The sequence below is a fragment of the Leptosomus discolor genome, chromosome 19, assembly GCF_034619465.1.
Source record: "Leptosomus discolor isolate bLepDis1 chromosome 19, bLepDis1.hap2, whole genome shotgun sequence".
In the NCBI taxonomy this organism is placed as follows: Eukaryota; Metazoa; Chordata; class Aves; order Leptosomiformes; family Leptosomidae; genus Leptosomus; species Leptosomus discolor.
In genome coordinates, this window is record NC_141409.1 from 3,532,993 (window position 1) to 3,555,934 (window position 22,942).

Sequence of the window (22,942 nt, forward strand, 5' to 3'; positions counted from 1 at the left end):
TTGTTTTTCTCCTGTGTGCCTATCTTTGTAATTATCCGCTCTGGATGTCCTGAGCCAGTTTATTATCTAGTTATTCACTATCATGAGGTCCTTGTATAACTCTTTACAGCATCTAATTATTTATGGCCCTGAATACCTTGGTATCATCAGCAAGCTTTGTCGCCCCTTTTTTCAATTCCTTTTCAAGATTATTTCTGAATATGCTGAAGTGAGCAGACCCCAACACAGGTCCCTGTGGGGCTCCATTCAAGTTCTCCCTCCATTCAGGAGCCTGCCTATTGAAAGAGAATCCTTTAACCAGTTATTTATCTATTTCAAGCCTTTTCTGCCAATCCCATGGTAGCTCATTTCTCTAAGAAGCTCCTGCAACAGACCTTCTGGGAATCCAGGCAGACTATATCACATGCTTATTGCCTCCTCTAAAGAATTGTAATAGATTTATGAAGCACTCCTTTATTCAAGGAAAACCACCTTTTTTTTTGTCTTCCCAGTATTTCAGATGTATCCAACTATGCACTAACCCTATTCTTTATTACATTTTCACAGTTTGCCCAGGAAGGACCTCAGACTTCATGGTCTGTGATAACCCCAAACCCTTCCCAATTGTCCCCTTGAAGCTCTCAGACACTGAGGCTATGTTATGCACAGTGATTACATGCTACAATTAAGTAATTAAACTGTTTCATCTCTGAGTTCCTGAGCACTTAAGTGAACCAGCTCAGTCTGGTGAATTTGCACTCTTTGGTTTGGCTATTCCTCAACTTCTTCTGCTAACACTTGAATAAGAGCCAAATCTGATGCCACATCCATATAAAGATGACTTTTGGCACAGGAACTTCTCTGAGCTTTTCCTCGCTGACTAGAGATGCAAAGTATTCATTGTTTTTCTGTTCTGACCTTATCTCCTGCGAATGCTCCTCTTGCACTGTGGCCAACTTCTGACTCCAGACTCTCCCAACAGACTTCCTGTGCTCGATGTGCTTGAAGAAGTATTTATTATTGTTTGCCTTTGCCTTTTGCAGGTTGTTCCTGTGACTGTTTTCGGCTTGCCTTATTTCTCCTTTTTCCATTTAAATTGTCAGGATACACATTTTTTACTCGCTTAGACAAAAATGGCTTTTCTAAACAAAAAAAAAGACTATCCTTAAAGTCTGAGAATCATCAGGCCATCTCATCTCAGCCTCATCTAAGATCTAGACCTAGCCAGGTCTAAGGCTCTGGGTTTCCCACTAGAGAGAGATGCACTGTTTGGTTTGAGAGGATGCTGAGATACCGGATCTTTCAAGTGTGGACAAAATTTATATGGACGACAATCATCACTGGTCAGGATGAATTTTGCCTGGCTTGGGCTTCAGGATATTGCACCTTCACCGGTGGAAGTAGGGCAGCATTTTGCTGACCAGCTATGATTATTTTGGAAGCTGTTTCGGGGTGTGCTCCCCTAGGATGGCGGGAGCTCAGCAGAGGGAGCCCCATGAATGGAGGTGTGGGGCTCGGGCGGAGGGACCACGGTGCTCCCTGCCTCCTCGGCCTGTTTGCCTGTGTGCGTGCGTCTGGAAGGCCTGTTGCCATGGAGAAGCGATGGGGAACAGTCTGCCTGGCTTGCCTGACTCTTCTCCTAGCGGGAAGCAAAGGCGTCTCTCCAGCTGTAACCGAGCCTCCTCTGCTGTGCCGCACTGGGGTAACCCAGACCCCCGAATACCTGGGAGAAACCCAAAGGCAGGGAGGAAACCCTGAACGAAGGTAGGGAAGGAGCAGAGAGCAGGACGGGAAACTGCGGGGAGATGGGCCAGCGCTTGTGGGGTGCTGTGGAGCGATGGAGCCGGGCACTTCTCAAGGGCACACAGACCAACAGGCCGTGGGCACCTGTGGCAACAAGGGAAGTTCCCAGTAGATATATGGCAAAACCAATCTTTCCCTGTGAGAGCAGTGCAGCCCTGAGACATGGACTGGAGCTGTGGTGGCATCTCCATCCTTGGAGGTCTTCAAAACCCCTCTGGGCAAGCCCTGAGCAGCCAATGTGCCTTTGAAGTGAGCCCCACACTGGGCTGGACCCTCCCCAGCCTCAAAAAGAGAGACCTTGCTGGGGAATGGAGAAGGCAGGGTTTGAGAGACCTCCAAGAGGCACGAATGTGGCTCTGAAACCAGGATGGAGGTGGGGGCATCCCTGCTTTTTAATTTTGGGAATTGACAGTACTGGACAGTGCTTCACTGAGACTGTGACTGCTTGCACAGCTCAAGCTCTCTACATTTTTTTTAAGGTGCTCCCTAAAAACAGATGGATTTTCTCTCATTTTCTATTGTAGAAACTCTTTGGTGACATGACTGTGCAACAAAAAAACAGGGTGGGGGTGGGGGGATAGTCATGAGTAGAAGTTTAATGGGAGTCATCTTCTGTGGGAAGAAATCCAATGCACTGACGCTGGGTTTTGGTTTGTACCTGAAATATGTCACTGTAAGCAACTTTGGGGTCTTTCCAGGTAGATCTGGTGGGGATTAAGTCAGGGACAGAGTAGACCTGTCTGTTAGTTCTGGGTTTTTTTTTTCTGTTTGCATTTTAAAGAATTTGCCGCAACTGGCAAAATATTTAAACATAGAAATAAAGAGCGTTTCCCCCTGGTAATTACACAGGACAAAAAGGGGTGAAAGCACAGTCAAAAGGGTTGGGCTGACCTTATTTTTAAAGTATGCCTGTGTATTTCTCTGTTCTTCCTTCTTTTACTGTGTGTGCGCCTTCAGATCTCTGTGTCTCTGTGTTTCTAGCTGCATGAAGCAAGCCTGGCCGTCGAATCAGATGAGTCTGCACCCGCTGTACCAGCTTTGCTCCCACCACACAGGACTGAGGCGTACCTGGCCGAAGATCTCTTCACCAGTATTAGCACACGGGATCGAGACTGTAATGTTTGGAGAAGACTGATCGCTCACTTCAGCGCCGTGTAACGGCAGAGCTGCGTTCATCCTGGCTGAGACACAAACCCCGCGGGAAGAGGAGCGACTGCCATCCGCCAGAGCAGCTCTGTGGAGAGAGTGGGACGCGGAGGCCAGCTCACTCGGTGGCACTGATGGAGCAGCCAGTGTCACTTAGCACCTCTCCTTCAGTCAGGTGGTCTACGGCAAAAAGCAGGACGATGTCTTTATTTTGCACACAGGGCACCTATTCCGCTCACAGCTTGGGCCAAAGCAAAGCTACATTTCTGAAAGTAAATTCCCCAATGTATGACAAAACTCCAGCTGATGAGGTATTTACATCCCGGACCTTGTGTCCACACACACCAGGGTAGTTGGTAACTTACTCAACTTTTTTTCTGCTCTCTACACCAATTACTTTATTTTTCAATTTGTAGATTAATAGACCAAATAGTTAGACCTAATTTATTCAAATCCTCATATGTTTTCTTGCAGATTTGTCTTTGGAGTCTATGGAGAGAGAACACTGAAGCTTTTCCCAAACTTTCGGTCTCTTCCATGCAGGGTCTCTGAAGGACAGTGAAACATGAGCTTATGCTACAGCCTTTCCCTGGGTACAGACAAGACAAGGTGTGGCTGTTTGTCTGTCAGTCACTCCTCTTTTCACAAAGCTTGTAGGAATTTTAATTATCAATGAAACTTGTACCCTTCTGTCAAATATTGTTGAATGAGTTGGCTCTGAATTCCTGGGATTTGTGCACTCGCTTGCAGAGCCAGAGGCACCGCTTTTTCTGTATCTATTGTGAATAATATTTAAAAACCTGCTGTCCCCGCTCACTCAGGTGCCCTGAAAGCAGATTTATAAAATACTTTCTCAAGAAATGTGCTTTTCCAAAGCCTCCTGGGGATCAAAACCTACACCCATGAAATTGATCTGAGGGCTGGAACCCCTCTGCTGTGAGGACAGGCTGAGGGAATTGGGGTTGTTCAGCCTGGAGAAGAGAAGGCTCCGGGGAGACCTTATTGCAGCCTTCCAGTGCTTAAAGGGGGCTTGTAAGAAAGATGGGGACAGACTTTTAATAGGGCCTGTAGTGACAGGACAAGGGGGAACAGTTCTAAACTGAAAGAGGGCAGATTTAGGTTAGACATAAGGAAGACATGTTTTATTATGAAGCTGGTGAGACCCTGGCACAGGTTGCTCAGAGAAGCTGTGGCTGCCCCTCCCTGGCAGCGTTCAACGCCAGGCTGGATGGGGCTGGGAGCAACTTGGTCTGGAAGGTGTCCCTGCCCAGGGCAGGGGCATTGGAACTAGATGGTCCAACCCAAACCAGTCTGTGATTCTGTGAACTGAAAATCCCCTGAGGCTTGGCGGGCTGAGCAGTCGATCAGCTCCTCACGCTGGGTTTGTTTTCAAGCATTTGATGACCTCGAGGAAAGTGTTTGCTCTGGCAGGTGGCACTGGGGACGAGGAGGCACCTGGATGCCCAGCTCTGCCTCATGGCTCTGCTGCCTCCCCTCGCCCCTGGGAACTCCCGTGCTGCCCTGGGATGACAGGGGTGAGCAGTGATGGGCTGAGGGGACACGGACAGCGGAGAAGAACGAACATTTGTGTCAATCGTTGACAGATGTCATGTTCAGAACCTGACAGACTGACCTTCGCCTAGCCCATGAGGAATGGGACCCTGGTGCACCCACCCACCACCCTGCCATCAAGAGCACCCAGCTGTGGAAAATAAACCGTGCATAAAACCTTCCAGCGGTTCCGTCAAAGGCAGGCGATAGCTTTATGTCAAAATGTCTGCTTTTTTGCAGGGTGCAGGGCTGTTCCTGACAGGGACCCGGAGGGAGCAGCCCCGGGGCCTCCCCTCGCCACCGCCGGACATCCACCTCAGGCGCGGGCACAAACCCAGGAGGGCACGACCGCGGCGAACGCGGGACCCCGGCGATGGCAGCGCCGCGGGGGCGGGCGCCAACCGCCCTTCCCCGGGGTCGCCGGTCCGAGGCGGGCGCCTCCCGCCCACCGCGGCCCCTCAGGAGGGGCCGGCGCCCCCCTCCCGGCCGGCCCGCCATGATGTCAGGCGGGAGGAGGCGGGGGCGGAGGAGGGAGCCGCCGGCCAAATATAGCGGCGCTTCCTGGGCGGCGGGCCGCGCCCGGGCCCTCCCTCCTGCCGCAGTCAATGAGGAGGCAGCGGCGGCGGCGGAGCGCCGCACTCGCCGGGGGCAGCGCGGCGGGGCGGGGCGGGGGGCGCCGCGGTGGCGGCGGCGGCGGTGGCGGCGGCATGGCGGGGCGCTGAGGGAGCGCGGCAGCGAGGGGCGGCGGCGCGCCCCGGCACCCGGCCCCGCCGCGGCATGGGCAGCCGCGGGGTCGTGCGATGAGCGCTCCCCCGGCGGCTCCCCCCCGCGCGAATATGGGCACAGCCGTGTCCAAAAGGAAGACGCTGAGGAACGAGGCCATGTCGTCGGTGGCGGCCAAAGTGAGGTGGGTGCCGGGGGCGCGGGCGGGCGGCGCCTGAGGGAGCCCCGCGGTGCTGGGGACCCTGCCCGCCCCCGGCCCTGCCGGGGGCTCTCCCCGCGGGGCGCCCAGCTGGGGGAAGGCCCCGAGCCCCTCAGGACGAGCCAAGGCGGCCGGCTGCGGGCGCGACCCCGGGGCTTGGGCCCCAGGGCCGGAGTGGCGGCTGTGCAGGGCCATCGGGGTAGGGTGCAATCCCCCGGAGCTCGGGAATGGCAGCCGGGGGTAGGCGAGCTTGGAGGGACCCTGGCGTGCGCCCCCGGGGCACCGCCGGCGAGTCGCCCTCGCTGGCTGCTGCGGTGACCCCCAAGAGCAGCCACCGGCTTGCAGCCGGCCGGTAGCCGCGGGCGACCGTGCCCTCCCCTGCACGCAGCGGACCCTGAGACTTTGGAGAGGCGACTTGTCTCCGAAGGTGTCCCTGCTTCTTGCTGCCGGCCCAGCTAACATCATCCGCAGGTTTTATTTGCTAGGTTGGCAAGGAGCAGGTCAGAAGTGGGTTTGTCAGGGCTGGATCTTTCACATCCTCGGGAATTGGAAGCGCGGTCGGTTTGCTCGGTGGTTTCTCATCAGCTGAAATGCCATCTGCGCGTCCGAAGGCAAAGTCAGCAGCTTTCTTCAAGGGGTCTCGCTCCTCTGAATGGAAAACCTACTGTGTGAAAATCTGGACCCGCCACATCTGCCCTCTCTGGCAATGTCCCAAGCCACCGCACTGCCCAGTTAAAAGATTTGGGGCTATATTGTGCCTGTTACGTTTTCATATTGCTTGTCCTACAGTGTAGCGTTTCACATACTGTCTGGTCTCAGTGCTTTTTAGTCTCAAACGTGGGAATCCTAGAAAACGTGTTTGCTGGTGGTTGTACTTAGGTTTAAAAAGCTATTGCAGATGAGCTTTGCTACAGTGCCCTTTGCCCAGAAAGATGGAAACGACCCTTCTCCCACGCTGCAGTGCAAGTGTCACGACAATCATCTGGTGACAGTTTGGGGGCATTGGCACAGCTTTTTAGCTGCTCCTACAGTACAGCTGTGCAAAGGGGTAGGTCTGTCAGCGTCTCTGCTGTATCCAGACTAGCTCTTGGCTGCTGAAAAGAATGGAAAGAAAGAAACTTTTCAACTGCATTATATAACACCTCCTTTGTGTTAGGCAAAATTGCATTAGAATAACCCGGAGTCGTGTGTAGGACTTGATCTGTGCTGCTGAGGATCTCAGTCACCTCTCTGTGACTGTAACTCAGCGTTACAGCATCTCTACTGTGCTGGGAGAAAAGATAGTCTTATGGCTTGAAGTGAAGAGATCCCAAGATGTCTATATATTGCTGTCTGTGTTGTAAAGAAATCCGTCCTTCAAAGTCTGGAGTGCCTCTGGGGAAAGCTGTCTGGGCAGAGCCTGGAACTTTTCCCCACGTTATGGTGCACCCTGTTCAGAACCAGTTACCGAAATGTGAGCGCTTTCAACAGTGTTCAGAGATCAGGAAGTGGGATTCTTTTTGGCAGATGTCAGCCGGGTGGATGTACAGAAATGACACAAAATGCACCATAACTGTTATAATGAGGTTCTGGGAGTAGGATCAGACAGCCAGTCACACGAACACCACATTCGGTAATTGGTAAGATTTCAAATGGTGGCGTGGGTGTTTGGGAGCGACCAAGGCGTTTTGAATGCAAAGGCTTGTTAGCCCACCAGGATGGGCAGATGGTACTCAAGTAGTATCAACGTGTAGAGTCCAGGAGGTACCTCTGGGGTTCTGGTGTGCTATGTACCTGCTGTAACTACTGACAAGCTGCTGCTACTGCTGTGTGGGAGCCCTGAGGTGTCTTTTGGTGGTGTGAATTGTGGTTTGACCAGAAAAGTTAGCTGAGTGGACTTGGGCAGGGAAACCTGAAGTCCTTGAGGAGTGTCTGGTCACATAGACCGTGGCACAGGACATGTACTCTTACATGTCTCCTTGTTCATGTCCTGCGCTAGAAATGCCTGATTGAAAAAGCCTTTGAGGAGGGCAGAGAACTTCTGCATTGCCTCTTTGCATGGAGAAGGTGCTGGTGGACACAAGCTCTGCCAGTGTGCCTCCATCCTGCCACTCCAGCATGTCTCAGTCGCTGCCTTGTGTGGTCTCTGCCGCCCATAAAATTCTACAGGGGTGATGTCCCACCTGCTGAAAGGTTTCCTCTGGGCTTCTCCGAGCATGTCACACAGAGCTGCTCTACTCTGCCCTGGGTCCTCCTCCATGTATCCCCCCTGTCCTTATCTACCTTATCTACAGCGAGGACTCTACAGGGCAGTAGATAAGGCTACAGAGATAGACAATTCTGTCCTTCCCAGAGGGTTGGGGACTTGGGTCACCTGTGTGGGTAGCACTGCTGCAATGATCAGGTCCCCTGCAGTTTCATGTAGGCAGCCATGGGATTCTTGTGCTGCAGGAGGAGATGCCCTGGGATTGTTTCTCTGTACCTCCTGAGTTCTGCCCTATTCGTATTTCTCCTGACTTTTCTTTTAGAGAGAAAAATAGTCTCCTGAAATTCGCTGCGAGTCCAAGTGGTCACTGATGGGTATTTGTTACGTGTGGCTGGAGTACGTGCGTGTGTGCATTTGACTGTTACTGAGCAGGGAGCATCATTTGTTTGCTGTCAGGAGCAATGTGATCTAAGCAGAAGGTGCAAGCTCCCTAGATTCTTAAATTAAAATCTCTGCAGAGCGACTCAGGGGAGTCTCCTGTCCCAGGAGAATTAATTAAGCTCCATGCAGTTTGTTGTGTACTAGGTCTTTTAAATAGCTTCTTACAAAATAATGGCATAGTTGCTCTGTGCTAGCATTGTTGAGAGCATCCATGATACTGCCAACTTTGGTCGCTGGAGTCTTGTCCCCTTCTGAGAGAGGTGCAGCGAACTGCGTGCGGCAGCCGGGAGGTGACTGTGGCTTGGTGCTGTTGCTTTGATCAAATCTGAGGCGCTTGTCCGCGAGATCTCGCTGTCGTGCTATATCTCCTTCCTCTGTGTGCTTTTTTTTGCTTTGCAGCTCCTGGGGCACGAGTGCTGAAGGCAGGGCTAACGCCCTTGTCCTTGAGTCGTGACCTTGGTGCTGCCCCTCCGCTGACAGCTCCCAGGCTGCTGCGGTTTGGGCTTGTGCAGGTTCTCTTCAGGGTCCTGGCCCGCGTGGCGTCTGACACGTGCTCCTTGGCTTCCGTAGCACACTATCAAGGGCACAGATGAACCAAAGCCTTTAGAAACGGGCTCTCTTTGTCCTTGTGCCTACAGAACAGTACTGGCAACCCAAATGTGGCAATAAAGTAAATCTTTTCCTGCGTCTCTGCTTGGTATTACTCTGGCCTACAGATTTTCTCTGGGAGCATGTGATAGTGCGAGCAAACAGACCTGAGACTCTTGCTGGGTGTTCCAGAACCATCTCTCCTTGCTAGAATTAGCAGGAGAGGTATTTGAGTCGAGAGCGTGGTTCATCCTACTCAATTTCAGGACTTTGGTGTATAGTCCAAGATACCCCACAGAGACAGAAGAATTGGGTTTCTCTCCCTCTCTACTGACTAGAGAGGGCTAGGGAGCAGGTTTAAACAAGGCCACGAAGCGTAAATTGCTGCGAAAGGGTAAATTTGCACTGACAGAATGCCAAGGTACTTGAACGTGTTCCTTATCCCAGGTTTCTTACTGTGTGAGCAGTTTTTGGCTTAAATCTGGGTTCTTCACAGAATCTAGATTCATTTTTTCCGCTTATGAATTTTCCTGTGAGTGGTATGAACCCTCTCGTGCTTTGATTACCTTGTTCTGTTAACATCTTTCTGCTCTGTCCTCTCTCCTCCTGTCCAAGCTCCGTGACTAGGAATTCCTACAAAACTGCCAGGTCTTTGACTTCAAGATCCGTTGCTGACATCTTGATTTCCCTTTCTTGAGAGTGAGAATTTAGAATTTTAAAATTTAAAATGAAAATTTTCTAGCTACCATCTCCCACTCAGATATTTCAGAAAACTGATTTATATCTATCAGAGTGTTGTTACTATTAGGTTATATCAACGTAGGTGCCAACAGTCTTTAACTGAGCTGTTAACTGTGAGTATGCTGGGGGTGACAGAGGGGACAGACACCGCTCTGCTTGATGACAAGAGCAGGATGGCTGCTGTAGGAGGACGCAGGTCCTGATGATGCAGGAGGTCTCTTCTCTCCTGTTTTCCTGAGGTGCAGCACTGTCAGATGCTATCACAACAGATTCCTGCTGCAGCTCCTCTGGGCAGTGCTTCTGAAGGAACATGAGCAGGTGGTGGGTGTTCTTTATTTTTCCATGTAATACTCCTGGATAGTCAGGTTTTGCTTAGCTTGCTGCTATGCTCTAAATGGAGTTACCTCAGGTCTTTTGTGTATCTCTGAGTGTTCCCATACACATTCTTCACTCAGTTCAGCGTCAGTTTGGTTGATTGCACGAATTTGTGTGCATAGATTTCTCATAGCTGCTGGTATGCATCAAGGCCCCTGTTATCCTGTTGATGTGATTATTTCAGAGACAAGAAGGCTGTTCCATGCTCGTCATGTTGTAATTGAGATCTTTGTTATTTGGCAGCTTTCCTCCTTCTAGCAAATGTATGTCTAGACTGTCTATGCTTCTTCGCAAAATCTCAGTTCTCTTCCAGACCTGAGTCCAGCTCTGACATCTAATGCACAGTGAGGGCTGAAAAATGCCCTTGGAAGGGCAGCTGCCTTTGCTGCCTGCGTTGTGCTACCCCATCCCACCCTCTGCACTCTTGAAGTCATTCTGACGGAGAGGAAGCTGGAGATGATGGCAGTGCTTTCTCCGAGGCAACGGCAGTCTTGTCTTTACTGGTTAGACTCAGTAGCGCAGCGTACCAAGGCTGTAGTCCCTGGTTGATGTCCTTTTGTTAAATCGAGCTGTGCTGACTGTGTAACATGCAGGTCTGATCTGCCACTAAAATGAGAAGCTCTCTAGATGAGTCAGGGCTAAACTTGTCATGTCATCAGCTGATTACCTCTCAGTACTACCTGCTCATTTGTATGCAGCTTTTGCAGTGTCATACACTCAGGGTTATAGCTCATCAGCCCGCATATCTGTAAGGCACCTTGTACTTCGTCTCATTTATGTGAAACAAGTTTTCTTTTTTATCTCTCACCAGTTAAATTATCCTGAGGTGTCTCTGCTCTGAGCCCAGTTGAAGGGTTTTCTGTCCAGTGCCTTCAGGTGACTTGATAGGACCTGAACTACATTGGCTGTCATAGTGGAGGCAAAATTGAGCTGAGAGAAAAGTATGATTGTGTGGCTTGTGCTAATACAGCATGTTGATAAAAGAAATGGAAAAGGATGGGATGAAAAGAGCAGCTACCATCTGTTTGAATTTTGCTCTGACTTTATTTTGATCAAGTCATTGGGTAGCCAAGGAGAGGGGGTAAATGGCACGTTAATGGTATGGGCAGATGCTGGTAAACTGGGGTGACTGCGAGCCCCATGAGGGCGGAGGAGGAACACAAAAGGCTTGGCAAGGGGAGACTAGGCATAAGGAGCTAGCATGGCCAGCAAAGTCCCCTTGGCAAAGGGCACATGCAGACATCTGTGGGAGATCAGCTGAGGCACAGCCAAGGAGAAGCCGATGGCACTTGGGAAGCAGGAATGTAGAAGGGAACCACTGAGATAACAGGCAAATAAAATTGGTCTGAAGTTTGCGGTGTAATTGGCTGGAAAACCCCCGTCGCACATTGTGCTGTGCAGGCGTCATTGCCTTGTTAGCTGTCGCTAGATAACTGTGACCAAGCGTCTGCGTTTGCTGCTCTTGGGTTGGCCTGCAGCGTCTGAGAGCAGTGGAACAGTAGTGACAGACCTGCAGGTTCAGCCTGGGCCGGGCAGCAATGTTTTTGAGTTGCTCTGTGCTCCTTGACTGAGCTTCTAACCTGCAAGGAGAGGTCTGGGCATCACCTGCTCACCGGGAGCTCTGGCACTTGGGGTTTTACCCTCCTACCTCATCTGCTCGGGGAAATAGGAGAGTGGCAGCACCTTTGAACTCGGGGTCTTATTCTGAGTGACACTGTTTTCACCGTGGAACAAGGTGGGATGGAGGGTGGCAGTGCTTCTCTCTGGCTCCATGTTAGCCGTTTGCAGTTTGATCTGAGGAAGTGCTTGGCGCTGATTTTTTGAGCCTGTGGTTTGCAAGCTAAAGGTGAAGCATTGGTTCAGATTTTAAGGCAGACAGATCAGCTTCAGGCATTGGCAGAGAGATGAATAGAGAGAATGATAAACAAACTAACATGCTCTTGGAGCTTTTAAACTAGTTACGGACTAAATTTTATCATCATATTTCAGCTTTTTTTGTGTAAATCACCATGTTCTCTCCCTGTTAATTTACCTGAGAACTAGGTAGCCTGTTTGAATGGTGTTGATGATGCCTTGCCAGGACAGACAGTTCCATGGGAAGCCTTGGACTTCCAGAAGTCTTGGTGGAAGAGATCTTGGAAGCCTCAAGCCTAGCCATCTGCTCAAAGCGGGGCTGTTGCCAGTGCTACATGAGATCAGCCGTGGCTTTGGCTGAGCCTTAACCACCTCTTAAGATGGAGTGCAGGAGTAGCTCAGGAGTGCTCTTGCAGCTGCATAGCCTGATGTTAGAATCATTTAGGTTGGAAAAGATGCTTAAGATCATCGAGTCCAACCATAAAACTAGTACTGCTGAGTTCACCACTGAACCATGTCCCTAAGTGCCACATCTACACGTCTTTTAAATACCTCCAGAGATGGTGACTCAATCACTTCCCTGAAGTTGCCACACTCCAGCTCCCAACTTTACATCTGTGTGTGGCCCCAGGACCAAGACCTGCTTTTTGCCCAGACGGAAACGTAGTGGGTGCAAGGAACATCCATGAGGTGCTTGTCCTCCTGTGTGGGTGAACCATGATGGTCATCCCTTTGTTCTTTGTAGTGGGGGTTGCATGCTAGTGTATAGCTCCCACGTGTGACAGAGGCTCTGTGTGACCGTCTCTGGGGGTGCTTAGGCATTGAGGAAGACAGTTTGGGCAACTGCTGCCCCAGGCTAGTGTCTAAAGGTACAGCCTGGTGCTAGACAGGCAAGAATCTGGAAGCAGAAAAAATACTCTGCGGTGTGTGTTAGCCTGTAATGATGCAGAAGTTTAAATGTGCTTCTTGCACAGCTCCAGCTGCACTGCTCCAAAGCGTTTTGCATTTGGCTGTGTTGAAATTTAGTCCCAGGGAGATTAAATTACTCTTTCTTCATCATTCATATCGATCCCCTGTTGCTGGCTGTGGATGACAAATGGACTTCCCACTCCTTCCAGCTCTGGTTGCTCTGGGAGGTACATCATAGCTTTGTTAATGTTTTCCCCTTTGGGAGGAGGTGTTTAAAAGCATGGGGGGAAAATCCTGTCTGCACAAGTTGGGATATGCTGCTGCATCGAGTAGCAAAGCAGAAGGTTGTTTTGGAGGTCAAAGCCATTTTCCACTTAAATGTTTAATGGCTGTTACGAGTCCAGCCTTTTGTGGCAGCTTGAACTGGAGAGGGATGTTCTGAGATTGAGCACCTCTGAAGGAGGAGGACAGTGGACATGATGCCTTGGTATGGAGAGTCATCCCTGTTGCAGCAAGGCTTAGTCTTCTCCCCTAAGAGACACTGGTGTGCTCGCAGGCTGAGAGTGCTCGGCTGCTGGGTTTAGTTGGCTTGGCTTGCCAAGGAGGTGGGTGGCTGTTCCGTCTCCCTGTTTGTGAGCCTCCACCCTGGACTGTCCATTGGCAAATACCAACCTGATGGTGATGCTGCAGAACTTGGAGAGATTGTTCTACAAACCTGGGGAAAATGGATGGCTGGGGAAAAGCTGGTGTTAGCTCTTTTGAGTCACAGGTCTGTTGGGTGCAGGACAACAAGCACAGCAGCAGAATGCTACAAATGGCCTGGCAACAGGAGACTGGAGATTGTGTTTACTGTATACCAGGGAATGCGTGCCTTGACCAAGGATTCCTTTCCTGTGTGGGTTGCAAGCAGAAAGCTTTTCCCTAGCTGGAATACTCGTAGGTTTGTTCTCTTATGTAGGCCTTGATGTTGGATAAGGATTGAGCTCACCCTGCCTGGTTGATTCTTAATATATTTCTGTAAAATGCCAGTCGTCCACAGGACCTGAATCCATCAGAGAGCCAGGAACTGCTTTTGTGGGGTGTTGTGGGGTCTCTCAAATGAGGTTATCCAGTAATCCAAATACTGACATAGCTGGTGCTTGAGAACTTAGGGTTAAGGTAGGTAAAATGGGTATTAGCATTAACGTCTAAGCTGTGGTAGCTCACAGGTAGGAGCATTCAGAGCCAGGGCAGAAGGCTGGGGTGATGGTTGGGACTGGAGGGGAGATACCTTCTTCCCTGGGCTGTCAGAATGGGTTTAACTTAGGGTGGTTAGAGACAGTGATCGAGTTCCTATGTGCGTCACAGAAACAAGGCCAAGTTTAATGCAGGTGCATTTCAAATTTTTTTTTTTTTGGTTTTAACAAAGAAGCTAAAGACTAAAATAGTCCTGGGCTTGTAGTCCAACTCTGTTTTCCCACTGGGCCAGGCAGAAACTGAGGTGTGTTAACCCACTGCTACTGCAGCACGTTTAGATTGGTGTCACCAGAAGCTGGGGGAAAGGCAGCTGCAGGAAAAGAGCAGTGTAGTGGTATTGAACTGTTCCTTCTTTCCTTGGCCTTTAACCCTTACTTATCTCTTTCTTTCTCTCCTTTGCTGCCTTCTGTGATGCTTGGATGTGCAGAGCGGCAAGGGCTTTTGGAGAATATCTTTCACAAAACCATCCAGAAGGTAGAAACGGCTCAGGTAAGAGAATTGACATGCCTTACTTTTATCCATATGTGCATGCACCTATTTGTTAATAGGCCTTTAAAATGAAAGTGCATTTATTTATTATAAAGGGTTAGTGTGAGCTCTCGGCAGCAGAGAGGCAGGAGGAGTCGCCTTCTAGATCTGTGAAGCCCTTGAGGAGAAAAGGCAGTTTGGGGACTCAAAGGTTGGGTGGGCTGTGGGGACAAGTTCAGTTTCAGCGGACAAGTGCCTTGTCATAAATTCATGACTAGAGCTGATGTCTTTGGAAGAAGTTTCAGCTGGGAAGTGAAAGATTGTACTGCACAAGGCTTCTGCATTGGTTTGTCACCCCTAGGTCTTGCTTTCACTGGGGAATAAAAAAAGGTGAGTTATAGCGTGTTACTGATGTGCTTAGCGTATGTGCAGCAATCTGTCCTTGCTGGCAAGGTAGCATCTGGATTTATTCCCAGGGTTTGCTTCAACAGCGATTAGAATGAGGTTTGCCTTGTCTAGGTGAGGACACCAGCATGTGCTAGCTAATGTGTTAATTTTTTGAGCGTGGATATCGTCCCTGTCAGCTTATGATGAGTTCTGCTGGATGGGCAAGAGAGCACAGGAGAAACGCACTTGATTTCTAAGAGGGTTCTGTCTTCTCTGTGAAGAAAGAAAACATTTTGCAGACAATAAATTCGCTACAAAACCTATAGAAAATCCTGTGGAATCCACAGAAACTCCTGTGTGAACAAGTAGATTGTTCTGTAGCATGGAACTGTTTTGCAGGGGATAAAGTTATTAAATAGAACATAATGCAGAGTGATGTTATCATTTTATGTGAACTGTAAGTGTGTGTGTTTAAACCTCTACAGGCAGCAAAAACCTCTTGCTAAAAGAGCAAGCCAAGGCACACTAGTCTTTGACAGCCAGCTGAATGAGTCCCTGCCTATTCTTTTGAATTTGTTCCCACGACCTTCAAGTTCTCCTTGGCTGAATTGTGCTAACTTTGTGAATGGAAGGGCTTGGAAACAGGCTATTGTAGTTTTCTTTGATTGTTTTTTTTTGGGCATGAGAAACTCTAGTGATACTTTACCTACAATATTTGGTCCAAGAACAACCCATGGTGGTAAGAAGGGACGGGCAGAAAAAGGCTGGTGTTTAATGCAGCTCAGATAAAGCGTCTGTGAGGCAGAGGGAGGGAAGGGGTTGGACAGACAGTTCAGAGACAGGCCAGGCAGGTCTGAGGAGGCTCACCAGAATGGCAAATGCATCCTTTATCTTGGCTGGTTTTGCAGCTGCTGCTGTCAGCTGGAGTCTTTGCTGGTCCTTTTCTGCAGTCCCCACCCCAGTTTCCCACAGGGAAAGCATTGTCTCCTGCTCATGTTGTGAGCCCTCATAGTACCTGTGGGGTCACGTTCAGGCCAGGTGGAGGATCTCTGATGAAGAGGAAGGGAAAGTGCAGATCTGTTCAGGTGCCAGAGACCTGGGGAACCTTCCCAGACCTTCAGCCAGAGGAGGAGGAGCCTCTATGATGCGCACTTAGAAAGCCTTACGGGTGCTCCTAGTTGCTCGTTCCTCTCTCTGACTGTAGATAAGGAGAACATGGAAATGGAGCTGGTGTGACTCCTGGATAATGCGCTGCTGTTGGGCTCACCAGACCAACACTTAAGCCCTCTGTGTGCTTGTAACGTCTGTACGCTCTCCAGGGAAGCCTTCTCGGACCCACTGCCCTCTTGGTGTGTCAAGGCTTGAGATAGTATCTGAATCCAAGGAAATTCAGTTGCTGCAGCTGAGGGTCAAGCAGCAAGAGGTACACTTGGATTTAACACAGTCCTTATGAGATCCTTAAGTATTGACTTGGAAATAAAGTTCCCTAGAAATTACTCTAAATGTTTATAGAAGAGGAAAAGAAAGAATCATCATTCTTTAAGTCATCTTTTGAAATTCCACAGTGTATAATTTAACAGAGTCTGTAACATTTCTTTGTAAATAACCATGGTATGAAGGTTGCTATCCTATAAAAATATTGAGAGTAGAAAATTTGGCTCCCTTTTGGTCTCCCCAGTAGTCCAATAACAGAAGTCAAGTCTTTCCTTCTGGCAGAAATACTGTATATCTCAGTATCACTTCTGCAAGTTTCTGAACGCTTCACCTTTGGCTCAGCAGAGTGCTTAAGCTTTATGATTAGCTTCCATCTGATGACTCCAGTGAAACAAAGGGAGGGCCTCTTCTACAGAAGTTGAAGATGTAGCATATGTATAGAAGTACCTGAATCTGCTCCAACTCATCACCTTGGCTGGCAGCGGGAGGCAGCGTTACGGCTGTATGAGCCCACCAGTAGTTAAATTTAGTTAGTTAATTAATTAATTAATTAATTAATAAATGTAGTTAAATTCCTACTTGCATGTGTTGGTGGCTTGGGTCCAGAAAGCTCAGTGCACTGAAGAATCGAGTCCTCAGTGCACTTATGTCTCTGTTCATAGCACTCTGGGCTTTCACCAGGAGTGTCTTTACCTGGTGGGATAGGCCTGTTTTCCACTGTAATAACCCCAGCAGTACATGTGGATGCTCCCTGCGCTGCCGGCAGACTGCAGCTGGGATTAAGGCTCTAGCCTAAATGTGGATGGAAGGAGGCAGGCCTTGACTTCAGTAGTTTGTAGTCCAGAAAAAACGGTTTAAGAAAGGTTTAAAGTCATTGATGAATGCAGTGAGGGAAAAGGGTTGTGGTCTTTGACGAGCAGGAAGGTGGCAGAGCCATCAGTGGGGCAGTGGAGGCTTAAATGGAGGAGGGAAGGACAGGATTCTCCTCTTCTGCGGATCCAGGAGCTAGAACCCTCCTCATGCAGAAAATGAGGTGGGTGTGAATCTCTGGGATGCCAGTTCTTTTGCTGCTTTGCTCGCTAATTCAACTCCTTGGCAGAAGGGTGGAGCTCTGTAACTCCCCAGGCAGACACAGGAGAGCCCCCATCTGGATGGAGATGCCAAGTGTGCGGAGACTGCACCAACTTACTTCATTTCTGCTGCACTTTGTTCTCTGGGGATCGTCCATTTTGGTTTGACTTTTTTTATCTTTAGAGTCCCTTAACTCCAAGGACAGGAGATGGTATGATGGCTTTTGCACCCCGCCTCTTACTTCACCTTTCACAACTGATCAAAGAGCTTATTTTTTGGTGGTAACTTTTACATCCCAGAGTCTGTTTCTGGTGGCTCCTCTGGAGAGCTTGTGTGTAGGTGTGTGACAGAATGTCTTTGAGAAATTGGGGAGTGGGAATGAAGAACTACAGAGGAATTGCATATCAGCAGGACGGGCCAGCTGCCATGTCCGACCATTTTAGTGAGGGGTGAGTTATTTGCAAGGCTTTGTTTACCTTCTGTTTCCAGTAAAATTGCAGTCTGTCCGTGCTCCGCTTCCTTCACTAGGGCAGTGGGTATGGAATTGAACATCAGCAGGAGGTAAAGAGGATTTCAGGGTACTGCAGGGTGTACGTGTAGTGAGAAAAAGGTGAGGGAGAGTATTTGTTGTTGGTTACGACTTCTGATTCTTCCTGATGTGAGGTCTGAGCATTTCATGGCTTGGAAATATTGTGTGACTGTCCCTGTGCAATTCGTTGATGTCTTATTCTGGAGGGATTTTTTTCCAGGTGACTGGGGAGGTATACTTACCTCTTCTCTGTTGCTTGGCTTAGAGCACACTGACTGTGTTCTGTGAGGTTACAGCAGGGATGATGGCCATACTGATTTTTTTCTCTTTGCTCCGCTTTTGGAACAGAGCAGCTGCCTGCTGATGGGGTATGAGTTGCTGGCAGAGGATGAAGGTATTGTCCCTTTGGGATCATTCAGATATTTTTCTCCTACCTTTAAGATATTCTGAGGAATTAGAAAAAAGGGAGGGTTGGACTCTGCTGCAGCTGCCAGGACATGGAGCTGGTGCTGAGGTGGTAATGCATCTCCTGCTCTCTTCCTGCCTCTGTTCTTTGCTGGCTTATTCACGCAGGCTGAAGGTCTGGGAAGGTTCCCAAGAAGAGCACTCTCCCATGTTCACTGTTCACTCAGACTGCAAGGCTGTTGCCAGAGACCTTGCTGACTCTCATAGCTTTCTGGTACCTTCCAAAGACTTTCTGTCTTGTCTGTGGCATGGGTTTAGTGTAGGAGTGCGTGCCCCTTGGGACAGACCTAGAAGAAAGACGGAGAAGGATTGACATGGTGTGAAAGGGAAGTGTAAAAAGGCTACAGAGAGCAAAACATAGAAGAAATAATCACTCGGAGTCTCACCAGAGCTCATGGAGTTTTGGATGTTCCCGGAGTCCTTTTCTCCCAGCTTAGGTGTCAGAGGCCCCACACTGAGATACTGCTTTAGATTTCTTTACCTCCGTTTACTGGAACTGTGAGAGGAAAAGGATATCCATGGCATGGGGCAGTGCAATTAAAAATGACAGCAAGCAGAGCATTTGAGAAACTTCCTTCTGTCTGGGGAAGCAGTGATGCATCCTGGTGAGATGGAATTCAGACTCGAGGATCCTTTGCTGAGGAAAGGAAGGGAGCTGTACTGGGGTTTTGCCTGATGCTTCTTTATCAGGCAGTTTCTATTTTGCTTAGTTGGGTTATTTGGAGGGCAGCTGCTGCTGCTGGAGTGCTGGGGCTGTCGCTGTAGGATGCAGCGCTGGGCTGCCCGCTGCAGACTGGCTGCTCTGGGCAAGCTGTGTGTGAAAGGCTCTGGAAGCAAGAGAGAGGGAAGGATCCCAGCAAGTATAAGGTGTGCTTGGGGCTGCAGAGGTGATGGGCCTTGGGCCAGAGCTGACTAGCAGGTCTTGACCCAAATTCGCTGTGGTTCTTGCAGAAACAGTATGGCTACTGTGACTGGTTTGCATCAGTACAACAAACCAAAGGGGATAGTTACCTGAAGCTGGAAGAAGCTTCTTTTTAAGCTCAAAAGAAGTAATCTTCGTTTCTTTTTGGTTTTGTGTGATGTTTCAGCCATCAGTGAAAACACTGAGTGTGTAAGGAGCAGAGGCAGTTGTGAGCTTCCCCAGGCCAAATAGCGATGGGTAGTTATGGCAGGAGAAAAATGTGTTTGCCGAGGCTACTGTGCCCCGTGCAGAGACTGCACTGAAGCAACTGCTTGTATTTGCACCCTGGGCTTTGACTGCTTCAGAAGAGAGGGTGTGAGTGAGTGTGAAGGGCAGCAGCCACGCAACAGAGGAGGTTCCTGACACTGCCAGGTGCTGACATGGGGTTTGAGAAACCTGCAAAGCCTCAGGCCAGGCAAGTGACCTGCGAGCTGTGCTTTTTATGAAGACATGAAGCAAGGCTGCAGCTATACAGTGCTCTAAGAAGGACCTTCCATTTGCTGATGATCAGACGATGGAGCTGCCAGTGGAGCCTGATTCAGGTTAAGCACCAAGTCTGCCTTTTTCTCTAGAGGGTGTTTACTCTGTCCCCAGGACAGACCCCAGGCGTGCATCTGGCCCAGCTCTCGGTGCTGACGTGGTGTGGCTGGCTTGAGCAGTGGAGGTGGCTCTTTCTAAAGAGCCCATGCTCTGGAGGGGGTTGTAGGCAGCCTGAGTTCAGGGCGAGCAGGGATGTGAAATCTCATCTCTGAAGGTTTCGGGCTGCTTCCAGGATCTGCCAGATGTGTGGTTGTGTCCTAAAAGTTGCTGTGGAATACGTTTGCTTATGAAATGAATAAAAACGTTGCTCACAGTGTTGCCATGGAAATGCTAAGGCCAGAGGTGGAGCTGCCACTTGCTCCTTTGGGTCGTGTCTTGCTCCTTTGGGTCGTGTCTCACAGTAACAATTTCATCTATTCACATTAATGTTACAGGCCAGACTAAAAGGTTACTCATCTGTGAGGAACAATGTCACCTGCACCTTCGGTTTGTTCTCTAGGCGTATTTCAGCACAGAAGACTAATTGGAACTGTTGTGTCATAGTTAAGTGACCTTCTCTTTTGTCAGAGCAGCTCCCTTACTGAAGCAGCCCTTGCCTTTTCTCTGTGGCTTTGCAGAGAAGCGTGTGATGGTCCTTCCTCAGGGGGAGGTAGGGTCAAGGTGCCTGATAAGGTCACGGCGGGGCTGTTTTGGTCAGGCCTTGGGCAATCCCATAGCGAACGCCGTGTATGTTGATCGCTCACTTGACTGAAGATACTGCATGGCTGAAATGCCACTGTGACCTTTTTCTAATCATTGTATCTGTATTTTTATATCCCTGCTTCGTGCTTCAATATTTTGAACAAATTTCCTCGTTTTTTACTGTGCCTATTCCTTGACTACGACCTGTGAGGTCGGCTGCCAGCCTGTCTCTGGAGGCAGGAGCCCTGTGCTGGCAGGGTCATGTTGTGGTAGCGTTGGGAAGGACAGAACTGACATGGTAGGGAGCTTTGCATTGTGGCTCCAGTGCACGCTCAGAGAGGGAACAGAGAACAGGACCCGACAGCCTCTTAGCCCGCCTGAGGGGCAGTGGCGGGCGTACGGGAGGTCTCAGAACTGAAATTGCAAGAGAAACTGCTCAGCTGTGCTGTCTGGAAAGATGCTACTCTTTGTGCAATGCTCTGGGCTCTGGCTCTCCTCTCTGAGGGTATCCCCTGAACTCCTACTGCTGTAAAATGAAAAAAGCATTACCTTCATTCCTCCTATGACGAACAATGCTGTAAGTCCGTGTAATGTAAACCTAAAATCTTTCTGTTCATCTTCAGTGGCTGAGACAGTTCTTTCATTTAAAGTTGGTACCATAAACAGCAGGTCCAGCTCAGACAGAGAAGGGAAGAGAGAACTGTTTCCTTGAAATTTATTTTTCTGAGATGACAGATGGTTTTTTAGTAGGGTTTATCTGGATTCCCCTTTGCCACTTCACTTCTGATGCTGGAGCTGAGGTTTTAAATCTAAGGTGCTTTAATCATCAGTTTGGCTGCTAAATACAGTAATAAATTTGGGACTTTCTTTTTTTAAGCTTCTGTCTATGCCTTGTGGCTATATTCTGCCTTGATTTATAAACTTCTCATCCCATGGGGTTACAAGGCAGTCTGCATCAGATACGAGTTTGGCTTGGCGAGTGCCTCCACTGCTGTGAATGGGGCATCAGTCAGCTGAGGCTTATCCCAGCCTGTTACCTCCTCTCGAGAACCCTGAAAGAAAATGTGAAAGTCTTTTCGTGGTTAGTTACCTGAGTCAGAGCAAGTGCTCAAGTTAGAATTAGGGAATGAAGAAGGATGTATTTTAAGTATCTAATAGTAGTAAGTGCCTAATTTTCAGGAACTACATGTACCGAGAATGTGGATTCTTTCTTTCCCAAGATACCGCAAATTAACCAGTACAGATTATCACTGCTGGTGGTGGTCATGTCTTTGGTGATAGGCATGTCCTAATGACTGTGGTGGGTGGTGCTGCGTGGAAGATGAAGAAAAAAATATCAGAGGAGCAAGTGAAGCCGAAGAGATGCGTTCAAGTAAATAACAAGGGGGTGAGAAGTGGGTTGGCCCCTGGGGCTGGATTGTCGAGCCCCCACGCTCTGGACAGTCTGTTAGACTTAGCCCAGGTAGACAGGAAAGTGATGAAAACATGGTTTGTGTGTTTCTGTTACCAATAGACATGTGGTCTACAGGTCAAGCATGTTGGTCCTCTTCCCTTCATCTTACTGTTAGATTTCTTGGGCACAATAAATCCATGTAGAGCACAAATCTAGATGAAAAGAAATCCATCTGAGGAACCCAATTTGTCTGCTCCAAGGCAGCTGTGCAGCTGTGTGAGACAAAGGTGTTGCTGATGAAAGAAGTGGGAGAGCAGAGTTGTCAGGTCAGCTTTGTCGGAGTGGCTGAAGATGAGGGCACTGTGCCAGGCTTCCCGAGTCACGCTGCCCTGGGCTGGTGTGGCAGTTTGATGGAGCAGCTGGTTGTGGGAGAGGTGACAAGAGCAATGTGAAAATGAAATGAAACGGAGCAGCAGTAACCAGGCAGAGGGTGTTAACAGCAGTCTGCTTCAGCTGGCTCTTAGAGGGCAATTCCAGTTACTGCTGAAGTCCCCTGTTTCAGTTACTGGTTCTCAGGTCTCTTCACTGAACAGTGATGTGGCTCAGATTTAATTCAGCATTGATTTCTGGTCCAGCTTGGCTTCTTTCTTAGCAGAAGCAACTATTAACCTAAAATGCCATAGTGGAGGCAGGTGCAGTGCTTTGGCACCTGAATCCGGGTTACTGCAAGCACAGACGAAGGAACCAGTCACTGGTAATGTCTCGGGGCTGCTGGTGTATGTGAACACGTGTGTGTGAATACTAGCACAGACTTGCTCCCTGAAATTGGACAGATTTGTTTGTAGAAGCCAGTGATTCATTATGATGGATGTTTGAGTCTCTTCCTTCTGTACTGATTTTTTTTCTGTAGGTAAATTCTTTATTAACTAGAAGTTTTGAATAAAGCTTCACATCCCCTTTGCATATGAATTTGCTTCTCCAATGTGCAGTTACTAAAGGTGCTAAATTGAATGGAAAGAAATAATTATCCGATAGTTTGACAGAGAGAAAGCATATTGGTGTGGTGGCAGGCCTTCATAGTGTAGACCATGAAAACTCCTAGGTAAGTACAAGTGAACACGCCTTGAATCAGGGACAGGTAAGGTAGGAAGGAAGGATTGTCCTCACATTTTGCATGCTTGATCAGACAGGTAGTTTATGTCAAAAATATCCAGTCAAGAATTGTAACCCTGCAATTATTTCAGTAAAAAAATGACTCTTACTTGAAACCAATCATGTCCCAC

General features: G+C 49.0%; 1 protein-coding gene across 5 annotated transcripts in view; it reads left to right on the plus strand.

The window, feature by feature from the left end:
• Positions 1–5,279: 5,279 nt before the first annotated feature.
• The window catches only part of NSMF (NMDA receptor synaptonuclear signaling and neuronal migration factor), a 47,384-nt gene continuing 29,721 nt past the window's right edge, over positions 5,280–22,942 (plus strand). For 3 of the 5 annotated variants that reach the window (XM_086475769.1, XM_086475772.1, XM_086475771.1), the window contains exons 1-2: positions 5,316–5,386; positions 14,158–14,219. In XM_086475769.1, coding sequence (XP_086331895.1) covers positions 5,316–5,386; positions 14,158–14,219 — 133 coding nt within the window. Of the gene's footprint in view, positions 5,387–14,157; positions 14,220–22,942 lie in introns of all 5 variants that reach the window. The other 2 variants (XM_086475768.1, XM_086475770.1) reach the window with 1 other exon arrangement.